We start from the raw sequence: 12,721 nt of genomic DNA on the forward strand, positions 1-12,721 counted from the left end.
CAGCTGCTCGCGCTAACCAGTACACCACAGAGGCGGCCCATGAATACATTACCACAATAATCGTTTAGTGTAATTATTTGTTATAATATTGGGGGATATCATTGTTTCTCCCATTACCATATCATACTGGGATTACTAGCTGAAAGGTAAGCTTGAAAGTTGTCCATTATGAAGAGTGGCATAGTTTTAAAAACCAAGGCAACAGACATCTACAAAAATAGCAGTAAAATACTGTATTTACCATACTTAGTGTACGTTTGAACGAAATAAGTGGGTTTTTTTTGTGGTTACGTTTTCTTGGTTGTGGGCGCTCCATTTCCTTTATTTGTAAATTCGAATTAAAATTAAATAAGGCTGGAAATGTACAGGGCATAAGCAATTGAATTGAGTGGGATACGATTTATCTCTTTTCGCTCTCACAACGCATTGTTACGTTAATTCCTTGTTCTTTAAACGAAATCTGAAACAAAATTCGACAAATAATTTCCGTGGCTATCCGTACTTTCGCTAAGTAAACAATAAAACGGATTTAATTACAAACAGAAATTACAAAAAGGAATCTCGGCTATAATTCAGTAATACTTGCTTAAAGTACGATATATCCTTGGTTTTATTACTTCGATTAGAACAACCATACGCTGAGCTTACGGCTGGCATTCTTGAAAGCGAGAATCTATGTTTTCACTTCTTAAAACTTAGGGAATTACATTGGCATGCACGATCTCCCTGTCACCTCAACATATGCTCTCGCGCCAATTCGCTTTGTTTTGACAACCGTTAACATGGCTGCCCCTCGTCAACTTGCTTCAAGCAGGGAGCGCTGATGACAGGCTTACAGCTCCTCTATGTTATAGGGATGTATCACGCAAAACTTGTCCGCTAGGCAGCGTAATGGTATCACCCGGTATGCGCTTTCCGCTGCTCGATTGTTTTACATGAGACTTATATGGAGTATTCCTACATTTGCGATCATCGATACGAAAGTTTTGCTTTAAATGCATTAAAATGGAGTTACCATATTCTGCTAATGTTTTCAACAAGACGGGAAATGGTATAGGTGCAATGACGATTGCGCATTTGGAAGCAGAATTGAAGAAAAGAGGCGAGAAAATATCCGGAAAAATGCAAGAGTTGATTGAAAGGTACCAGTAAGGAACAAATGCAGCAACTTCTTATTTTAGCGTTTTTGTTAAGATTGAATTCTTAAAGTACAAATAGCATTTTGAAAACATTCCTAATATGGTATTTTTTTCTTTTCTTTACCGGTTATAGGCGTAATAAGCCACGACATTTGTGTGACAGCAGTGCCTGGGGCTACATCCAGTACGACTGAACTTCATTTCCGTGTAGCGCACGAGTTTCAGGATCTTGTTTCGGACCATAAGACAAATACCGGTATAAAAATTTCAAATTTGGAAGTAATGTTCAGGAAGTCTGAAATTGATGATGCTCCAGTGTCAAATTATAGGTCACTGTGTGATTCGGGGCTCCGTACCGCACACGGTGTTATGGCTGTTTTTATACTTCTATATCTTCTTGCTCTCGGAGTTATTTCCAAGGTACCGGTGCCATACCATGACAATATCGAAGGTACAGCGTTCTCCCTAAGTCTTCGTCTTTCGCCTAAAATTATTGTAATAGGTCATATTAACTTTCAGGATGAACTACCTTATTATAAAATTATTTCTTAATTAGTACTAATTAGCTTACTTACCAGTTTCAGTAATGATATAATCTTCAACTGTAAAATGTTTCGAGCAGACTTTGATATTAGGAGTCATATTTTTATTTCGTAGGTCCTGCCTACGAATCGCATGCAACCACTTTTTACGGAAAGCATCTTGCTTAGGAAATTGATGGTATGAATACGCTCGACATTGATTTTGGGACACTGGGACACAGCAATAGTCAGGCATCACAATTTTCTTGTCATCTTTGCTGTCGTAACGTTATATTAAATCTTTAACTTCAGCATTTAACTAGGTAAGTTCCATTAAAAACACATATGAACAAATGACGATCGACAAGCGCATACCGGGTACTACACGTGAGACATCTATCGGTAGTGTTTCAGTACATCCCTATTCTAGCTCGTTGGACTACAGTGTTCCAGTATTGTGTCTGGGTGAAATAACGAGCCCAAATCAACTTCACGAACGGAACAGAACAGGACTACAGTGTTCAAGCGAGTATACATTTGGTGACTGGGTAAATTGCGTGTGTGCAGCGCCCAACAACACAAAAGAAGAAGAGAAGAAGAAGTGGTAATAAATCATTTTCTAAATTTACCCTGTGCTACGGAATGATACTATTCAAATTTGTTCTTCAAGCGTTTGTTTTTAAGTGATTAAACTACATTAAAATATCTGATTTTGTTTCAAGTGGCAGGTATGTTGTTATACAAGGCGCGTTTTAGCCAGTTGTACAGCTTAACCGTTGATGTGTTACAGATTTTCTTCATTGAGGAATTGTGATTTTTATCCTTTTACAGTGTGTTCACAACCTCTAGCATATTGTCGGTAATGTTCAAGTTTCAATAATTTACTTTTGCCGAACTTATAGATCTCAATTGGGAACCGTAAAAGTTAACACGAAGATTTCTCAGTTAGCCTACATATTTTTATATTTAATATTTTTAATTGTCTTAAATTTATTTTTAGATGGTAGTTTCAGAAAGAAGTTACAAAATGTAGTGTATAGGCCCTAATTGTAATTATTGTGTTGATATGTTATTTATATGTGAGTGCGAATTGAAAGTGATGCTGTGAATGTTGAGTTTTTCTCTACACTGTAGGCTGCAAAAGAAGGATTCGAAATCTTGAGAGTTGTTCCGTGTAGAATATCTGTAATATTATCTGAATATGTAGAATTCTTGGTATATCAGTGGTTATGGAGGTTCTTCTGTATCGCATCATTACGCCACAACAGCTATATCCAGTATTTAGTCCTCATGTTTTACTTCACAGTAGGCTGTTTCTCTTTTGTAACATATTTCCTGATAATTATTTTGTGTCAAAGATCTTCTTTTGGGGCGACTGGCGGTGAGTTGGCGTGGGTTCGAATTCCGCGATCGGCAGCCCTGCAAATCGTTACTGTGGTTACCCCATTTTCTCATTAATTTATCTTCATCTTCCGAATCCTAGCCCTTTCCCTTTGAAGTGTTAGTGCGATATTAAACTATTAGCAACAAAGGAAGAAATGTCTTCAGGAATGCATTCTGGCTCTGGAAAGTGTAAAATACAGTTACTTGAAAGTAAAACCAATACTATATCAATAGATTAACCAGTGATGGCCAGAACAAGTAAACGTAGAACACTTAAGTAGTGTACCCTATGTTGAAATATACAAAATACAATTAACCATAGTTTCCTGAATAGATATGTTTTTAATTAGTAATCTGTTTCCTGGCAATGAGTAAGAATCGATGCAATTGGCCACAGGAACGAAGCTCGTATTACACGTGTAAGAAATTGTAGTATTCACTGTTAGTGCAGTAAGTTTATTTTTACAGTAGAATAACACAAAGTGACTAACAAACACTGCTCTTGGCTGAAATGAATTCTTGCTTGCTTGTTGTTTAAAGGGGCCTAACATCGAAGGTCATCGGCCCTCATGAAATGAATTCAGTGAGGCACCACTCACAGTATTCAACACAAGTTTCGTACCACCTCGAGGACAATAAAAACTGCTAAACATTTAACCCTACACTGCATGAATTTATTTACACCCACAAATCTGATGTGAAAATATTATTAGAGGGAGATTAGATATGTAACAGCACATTGACAATATATTTTTGATGTATTTGATCATACTGGTGAGCAGGAAGGAAAAAATTCAGGAATGTGCAAAAGCGCTACATCATGCATTGAAGGCTACTTATGTACAAATGTTACCCAGTACAGTATACGAACAGAATTATTGTTTATTACTTATAATAACATAGAAAACTAATTAAATGATTTTTAAACAATTAAAAGAGATTTATTACAAATAAATGAAGGAATTGGAAATAATAGCTTGCTCAAATGGGTAGGTCATGCCCGCAGTTCAACGGTAGTGATAGCCTTTGAAACAATCTGCATTCTTTTTGAAACACAGTGCTGCTCGGTCATGGCCATCCATCAACGGCTGCTAATTTCAGATGACCACCAGCCATTAGACATAGATTGCATGGTTGTTGGGTAACATTGCTCGGCCATCCATCCATACTTCACCTCACAGCCTGCACGGTTGCTAGGTAACAATGTCTGGCCAGCCATCTATAATTTAGGTATAAGTCCAGGATCCGCCGGCACGGGCTAGCACGGGCTCTGCGGCTGCTGCTCGTGCGTCTATATGACATCATGTATGACGTGTTTAGCGAGTTGATGTTTGCAAACATGGCGGATAATTCGAAGGAATGTATAGCAGCCGCTAAATGTATGAATTAATGTTCTGGTATATTTATCTGTTTAAGACTGCGTAACACAATTCACAGCCACAAGATTGGCACTAGATTAGGTTAAAAATTGACTAGTTGTATAGTGAAATAGATATTAACGGCGCGATATAATGGGGCTGACTTGATTTCGCGAAAACTTTACGAATATTAAGTACGTCCTGCAAGTAGGAAAAACACTGATCTGGTTTGGTTAAGTCTGGCTAGTGGCAAAATCATTGGTCTAGAGACAAGCAAAAGGGGGTCGGTGGGCATAAGCCCCCATGTTAGGGCCGCGAAGCGGCCAACAGCCTCTAGCATCCTTTACGAAAGCAATTGTGATTCACCGAAAACCACTTTTATTTGCTAGTTGCTTTACGTCGCACTGACACAGATAGGTGGGAATGGGAAGGAAGTGGCCGTGGCCTTAAATAAGGTACAGCCCAACATTTGCCTGGTGTGAAAATGGGAAACCACGGAAAACCATCTTCAGGGCTGCCGACAGCATTACTAATTTAGTGCGGTGATCCACCGAAAACCACTGATAGTGACAGGTTAGGTTGTGATCCTCCGAAAACCACTAGTAGTGACACGTTAGGTTAGGTTTGTTTAGGTGCGACAGCATTACTAATTTAGCGCGGTGATCCACCGAAATCCACTGATAGTGACAGGTTAGGTTGTGATCCACCGAAAACTACTGATAGTGACAGGTTAGGTTGTGATCCACGAAAAACCACTGGTAGTGACACGTTAGGTTAGGTTTGGTTAGGTGCCGCAGCATTACTAATTTAACGGGGTCATCCACCGAAATCCACTGATTGTGAGAGATTAGGTTGTGATCCACCAAAAACCACTGATAGTGACAGGTTAGGTTGCGATCCACCGAAAACCACTGATAGTGACAGGTTAGGTTGTGATCCACCGAAAACCACCGGTAGTGACACGTTAGGTTTGGTTAGGTGCGACAGCATTACTAATTTAGCGGGGTGATCCACCGAAAACCACTGATAGTGACAGGTTAGGTTGTGATCCACCAAAAACCAGTGATAATGACAGGTTAGGTTGTGATCCACCGAAAACCACTGATAGTGACACGTTAGGTTAGGTTTGGTTAGGTGCGACAGCATTACTAATTTAGCGGGGTGATCCACCGAAAACCACTGATAGTGACAGGTTAGGTTGTGATCCACAAAAAACCACTGATAGTGACACGTTAGGTTAGGTTTGGTTAGGTGCGACAGCATTACTAATTTAGCGGGGTGATCCACCGAAAACCACTGATAGTGACAGGTTAGGTTGTGATCCACCAAAAACCAGTGATAATGACAGGTTAGGTTGTGATCCAACGAAATCCACTGATAGTGACAGGTTAGGTTGCGATCCACCGAAAACCAGTGATAATGACAGGTTAGGTTGTGATCCACCGAAAACCACTGATAGTGACAGGTTAGATTGTGATCCACCGAAAAGCACTGGTAGTGATACGTTAGGTTAGGTTTGGTTAGGTACGACAGCATTAATAATTTAGCGGGGTGATCCACCGAAAACCACTGATAGTGACAGGTTAGGTTCTAATTTAGCGGGGTGATCCATCGAAAACCACTGATAGTGTCAGGTTAGGTTGTGATCCACCGAAAACCAAAGCTAGTGACAGCTTAGGTTAGGTTTGGTTAGGTGCGACAGCATTGCTAATTGAGTGACTGTTGTTGGAAGTACACTTTTGGTGATGACATCACGAATAGGAAAGCAACACTATACACACGAGTATATTGCAACCACTGAGACAGGATATGAATTTATAAGTACTCACCAAAAGTTGGCACAGGAGTAGACAGAAGATGGACTTCTTGTGTTTGCGTAGATGTACTCCCTCTTAAAATAATAATTACTAATATGGATGCAGCACTGAACGAGAGTTATAATTGTTTTGGCTAGTTGTACTTCATCTTAAAACAATCATCACGACTATCACAGTACTGAACACACGACTGGACTGTTTATCTCTAGTTATACTTCCTCTTAAAACTATAATCACGACTATGACAGAGCTGGACACACAACTCGATTGTTTTCGTCTAGTTGTAGGCCTGCTTCCTCTTAAGATAGCAATCAAGACTACAACATAGCTGGACACACGACTGGTTTGTTTTCGTCTACTTGTACTCCCTCTTCAAACAATAATCACACTGCTGGTAATGAAACTCATGATTTGAGTTTGATGTATTTTTGTTCCTCGTAAAAGTTAAGTTGGCGACAGTTCAGACCATTATATTGGTATTAGTTCAGAGAGAGACGACAGAGTCATCTTTTGGGGTAAATATTAATTACATTGCAATGCCATCTCTATTACTGGTAATGTACTATATGTACCTATATATACATCGTTTACCCTTCAAATTATCAAGTAACATGTTAGCTAAGTGGATAAGCTGATGGACTACGGAGTTGAAGATCGCTGGTTCAAGACAGCCTGTCGCCAGGAATTGATAACAGGTAAATAAAATTAGATTAGTATGCGAATATATAAGCGAAATAATTACGTATAAAATAGGTTAAATGGATGCCGGTGAAATACAGGCGGGGGCTGAAAGAAAGTGAAGGGAGAGGAAATACAAGGTGAAAGTTCTTCAGTATCTTTTAAGTTCTCCCCACCCGAAACCCCTCCTTTCCAGGAGGTCCTGTAAGTATGTCGTCATAGCTGTGCCGGCGAATTCTGGCCTTGTTCCATAATTTACATCACAGCCTGCACGGTTGCTAGGTGACACTGTCTGGTCATCCAATCATACCTTATACCACAGCCTGCAGAGTTGCTAGTGTTACACTTTTGTGAAGCTAACTTCCATAATGCATATTTTCAGTTGTTCCCCAGATATAAGACATTTATGTCAAAAGGAATTACGAATATATTTGATAAAGGTAAACAAATCCATGTTGAGAAAACACATTATAAATTATAATACATTATTATTATTATTATTATTATTATTTGGACTTATTTCTTGGAGCATTAATGAAATAATCATTAAATAGAACACTATCAATAAGAACTTCAAGTCGTTGCTGCCCATAATTTTAAAACATGCATCTGAAAATAAATGCCTTAGCTGCATGATGTAGCAAAAATGCTGCAATCATATTTCATGACTTTTTAGTAACAAATATTTTAAATTAAACATTATTAGACATTTATGCTAAAAGATAAGTATATTGTGGATAGTGCAGTATTTTTGTTTAACTTCAATCGTCAGCGAATCACTTAGAATTACACTTCAATGCTACTCATGCATGTACAGCCGCCATGACACATATCCAGCTAAGACAGGCTAAGACAACATAGCACACAGATGGAAAAAATCATTGCCCTTAGCCCTCTGTAGCATAATTTCTGGAAGCAGAGATTTCTAAGTTATTAAATACATAGCTAGGTTTGCCATCTTTTAACATATTACTGAAGTACAAGAAGAAGAATATTATGTAGCAAAAATGCTACACTAACACTATGCAGTGTAGGGTTAAACCAATTGTTTGACACGGTACTCCATTCAAGCTGCGCTCTGGTAAGCAATCCTTGGTTGTGACATTAGTCATGACATGCACAGACAAATAAAGATAGGACACTTAAATAAAGGTTGGTGGCATTTATTCAATGAAATGAGCTGATGGCAGTGTTGTATAGATTTTAGCCTCCTGTTCAACAGATTTTTCTTCTTCGTTTTCTATTTCCAGTCTTCTGGGTACAGTTGTGAATCAAGGACCTCCTCAGTTTTCTATCTCTCCACCACGCCCTTCCTTCTTCCAGTATATTTTCTATACATACTCCCATCTTCTCTGTACTCTCCTACACCATATCCATCCACCTCTTCCTGGGCATTCCCTGATATCTTTCTCTTATCAGTTTCTCTGTAAATACTCACTTTGAAACTCTATCCTCTTCCATTCTCATCATGTGTCCATACCATTTCAGCTTACTGATCTCTATAATGTCTTGCAGTTTAGGGAATCCAATTCTGTACCTGATTTCCATGTTCCTGATTTTATCCCTTCATATCTTCCCTATTATTCCTCTAGGGAATTTTATCTTTCCCGCTTGGATTCGGCTTTCATCATGTTTTGTTGTTGTCCATATGTCATAATGGTTGTGAAATGCAGTGGGTGCAATATTTTCTTGTATTCCTGTGGGATGTCCCAGTACCAGACTATACTTATATCACATTGGTAAAACCCATTGGCTTGTTCAATTTTCTTTCCACTTTCTTAGTTTATTTTCCCATCTTCTGCAATTATTGTCCCCTAATCTGTGAAGCTTTCCACAACTTCAAATTTTCTTCCATTTACTTCAATATTCCCTCTTCCTTCTCTATTACATCTTGTCACCGCTGTAACAGAGGTTACACTGTTGTTCCCTTCATTAACATTTTTAGATATGGCATTCCGCAGTGGAAATTTGTGTTTCTGGGAATGCACGCCTGCATGTCTGTATCTTGTGGGAGTGATTTACGTTTTATGGTACGGCTGTCCCATTAACTGCAAGTAGTGCCTAGTATTAAATATTAGTGTGTTTCGGCATTGAATTAAAAATCCTTCTGGAAAAAGACTCCAGCTTCTCACTGTCATGATTTTGAACTATGTCGCGGAGCTTGTGAATTCTGGTGTAACTTAAAATTTAAAATTTAAGCCTGGTATCAAGTTATGTGTTTTCCATTCGGGTCGAGTTAAACTGTCTCACTCATGTGAAGTTGAATTATTATTATTATTATTATTATTATTATTATTAGCGTATTCTCCCAATAATGGAAGACGTTAAGCAAACACCTCAATCAAGCTTTCTTTGCGTTCTTCTTGTTCTTCCAATGGGCTTTCATTCTCTCTGAGAAGGCTTGTTTACGTATTATTATTATTATTATTATTATTATCATTATCACAAGCAATCTCCTTTTAAAATATTATGTAATGCATTATTCATTTCATATTTATGTTAAAGGCAGTTTAACTACCTACCATGTGAGTTTCTGCAAGAATTTTAAATTATTATCTGATCCCATTTTTAATACTAATTTTCTTTTCGCCTTTTATAATTTTATATTAACATGTAATTCTTTGAGTTATGTTATCTAACTTATTCATTTTGTTTCATATCGTGTGTGCTTCCCATTGTTGCGCAGTGTTTTGGGGTTCTTTGTTCTGTCTCCTTGTTTGGTCGTTGCTGTGGTGATGGCAGCCGGCGTGGCAGTTTGGTCTATGCTTATACACGGTGTTAGTGGTGTATTTAACTCAAGTCCAAGTGATGCTTGCGCTCTTTCTTTTGCTTCTTCATGGAGATATGTTTCTGTTTTATTTACATTTTAATGTAACTGATATAAACTCAAACTAGTGGTTTATTTTAGTGATGTTCCTTACGGAAACTCAGTAGGACGTCTAGAAACCAGCAGAACTTAACTAAGGCTGAGAATTTGTTAAAGGAAAGAAAATAAGAGTGTACCTGAATTTATTTGAATTTAAGTTTCTGTTAATTTGTGTTTGCGGGAATGCACGCCTGCATGTCTGTATCTTGTGGAAGTGATTTGCGTATCATGGTATGGCTGACCCATATGCTGTAAGTAATACCTTGAATTAAATATTGGTGTGTTTAGGCAATGAATTAAAAAATCCTTTTGGACCAAGGCAGCTTCTCGTAGTCATCATTTTGAACTAGGTCGTAGAGCTTGTGAATATTACATCTATATTGCGAATCTTTGAAGATATTTTCTTAAATTTATCTCTGGTGTAATTTAAAATCTAAAACTTAAGCTTGCTAACAAGTTATGTGATTTCCATTTCAGCTATGTCCATTTCCTTTCAGCTATTTTCCTTTTGCATCGGCCGATCATGTTTCAAGTAGGGTTAGTCTCCTAGTTGTTAATCTTGTTCTCATTTAAAACTTGTTATTGTTTATACCTTTTTGGTATTTTAATTGAAGGTGACCTTAAATTTTGGTTTCTGTTAATTTTAAACCCTAGTTTTGCTCTTTGCTAATTCAGTTTAAAAGCTTACTTTTTCCTAAATTAAATTTAGTTGTTCAGTTTTAAGAGGTGTTTTTCTTTTAATGGGTATTAGACTGGTACCGTATAGGTATGTATCCTGATCCACTCCTTCCAGGTCTCTCTCTGGGTTTTAGGCTAAGTTTCCTTCCTTGTTTTTCTTTTTTTTTGGCCTGGTGTTTTATTTCTGTTATTGTTATCATTCTGTGATATTACTTGTGTGTGCTCATTTCGGTACTCTTGCAGCACCCCACTGTTATCGTAGATTTATTTTGCACACTTATTTTGTTTCCATATTCCTCTATTTCCTGATTCCATACAGTAAATAGTTTTTGTACTTCTATTTCACCTTCTCTCCATATTACTTTGTCATCTTACTATGCCTCCTTGGTTTCCATTTCTGTTGTCTTTTCTGTCTTATCATAATATTGACAGTCATGTTATATTACAAGCTTGTTGTTTAGTCTATTGACAAATAACCTAAGTAGCAATGACAGCAATAAGGTAATATATATTTCTGGCGTGTGTTTCAGTGTAAAGACTTCGGGAGTAACCAACAACTCCAGTACCTTCTAACTACCTTGGTTGCAGTGTGAAATGGACCTGGAAGTGAACATCAAGGAGGAACCAGCCTGGCTTGAAGAAACAACAAATGCATCGCTTGTAAGTCTGATCCAGTTAACTTTATAGAGATCAGAATTTAATCCTTAGTAGGTGAATAAGTTTTGCAGGGGCAAAATTTACTGTGCACTTACCCAATATTAGCACCAGCAGTCACCATTTGCTGCATGGGCTTCTAGGTGTGGTTTGTCTTTTGCTTCTTTGTCTGTGAATATGCCACACTGTGCTAAACGAAGCTGCCAACTGCTAGGAACTATAAACGACACTATTGATGTACATCTATGGGTCCAGCTAGTGACAGCATTGTTCATGGGAATAGGAAAGAGGTTCTGATGGCATAAACCCCCCAGATAAGGGCTGCTTAGTGGACAGTTGGCCTGTAGCCTTTGCTAGGGAGATGGCAGTGCATTCTATGTTTTGTAGTGGCAAAAAGCTGAAATTATGTTGTGGGCTTGATAGTGATGGAGCTTTGGTTAGGTCCAGCTTGTGACAAAGTTGTGAAGGCAGTGTCTCAAGTTCGAGGCTTCAGGGCATTTCCTGTATTAAGTACCGATTGACTGACTGGCTGTTTTTAATTGATTACCTCTGTTGGTTATTGAAATGGATTTCTGGAGGCTACGTGGTTATGAATTTATTCTGCATGGTTTGGTAATGGAATCCTTGTGTGATTGACATTATTTCCTATCATATGTTAGCCAAATGCAGTGCTAGTAATTACTGAGGTGTTAGAAAATGGTGGGTGCTAAATTGATTTAGGTTATGGACAATAGGTCTCAATATATTTTTCCTCAGAAAGAAATTCCAGGTAAGATTTGCATCATTTAAACTTTTTTACAATGTTAATAATGTTGGGTGAGCATGTAATAAAATTCTGCCTTGGCAGTTTATTGTGAGTATAACTCGCCCAAGACAAACACCCTGATAAGGGCGGAGATGCAATGGAATATTTAGGGTAGAAGGAAGATATTTTCATCATCTTTCCTTGCTCTTTGTTGCTGCTGTATACACAGTCCGTTGCAATCCTCTGAGTGTGTATCTTTCAGTTCAGTGACTTCTTTTGATAGCTCAGAGGGTAAACTGGTGACATGCTAATTTCACATCGGCGAATTATGAATTATCCCAGCATATATTTGTAGTGATACCAGCATGAACGTGAATTCCTGCACTTCAGTATGGCACCTGAGAATCTTTAAAAAACTTCAAAGTTGGTAGAGGGATGTTCAATGAATAACTGTGACTTGACAGTAATAATCTATTGCAAATAGTATAAAATGCTAATTTATGAATGAGATATTGCCCAAGAGTTGCTTAAAGCTAAAATTCTGCAATAAATGCACTCTATTCTCAGAATTAATGTGTGCTTGTTGAGTTCTAAGTTACAGGTGCTACAGAAGAGAACGGTTTCTGAACATATCCGAGATGTGAGCGTACTCAAATTTCTGTAAAATATTTTCACCGCCTTGTCAATACTTATACATTTTATTTTATTTAATTACTGTACATGTACATGTTTCGCTCTCTTCTTCAGCGGTGCCAAGCATTAATTGATCCTTGGACTGTGGTACAATGGTATAATATAACAAGTATCTATGAATTTTGAAAATTGTTACAATTTCTCTTAGTTTCACCTTTCCTATTTACTATGTCATTTGTTGCAGATTTT

General features: G+C 37.8%; 1 protein-coding gene across 1 annotated transcript in view; it reads left to right on the top strand.

Annotated features, from left to right (window-relative positions):
- Positions 1–2,277: 2,277 nt before the first annotated feature.
- The window catches only part of LOC137502939 (zinc finger and BTB domain-containing protein 49-like), an 86,825-nt gene continuing 76,381 nt past the window's right edge, over positions 2,278–12,721 (top strand). Inside the window, exons 1-2 of the mRNA XM_068230155.1 lie at positions 2,278–2,388; positions 10,971–11,100. Coding sequence (XP_068086256.1) covers positions 11,035–11,100 — 66 coding nt within the window. The 5' untranslated portion in view covers positions 2,278–2,388; positions 10,971–11,034. The remainder of the gene's footprint in view (positions 2,389–10,970; positions 11,101–12,721) is intronic.

This window comes from Anabrus simplex, chromosome 13 (assembly GCF_040414725.1).
Source record: "Anabrus simplex isolate iqAnaSimp1 chromosome 13, ASM4041472v1, whole genome shotgun sequence".
In the NCBI taxonomy this organism is placed as follows: Eukaryota; Metazoa; Arthropoda; class Insecta; order Orthoptera; family Tettigoniidae; genus Anabrus; species Anabrus simplex.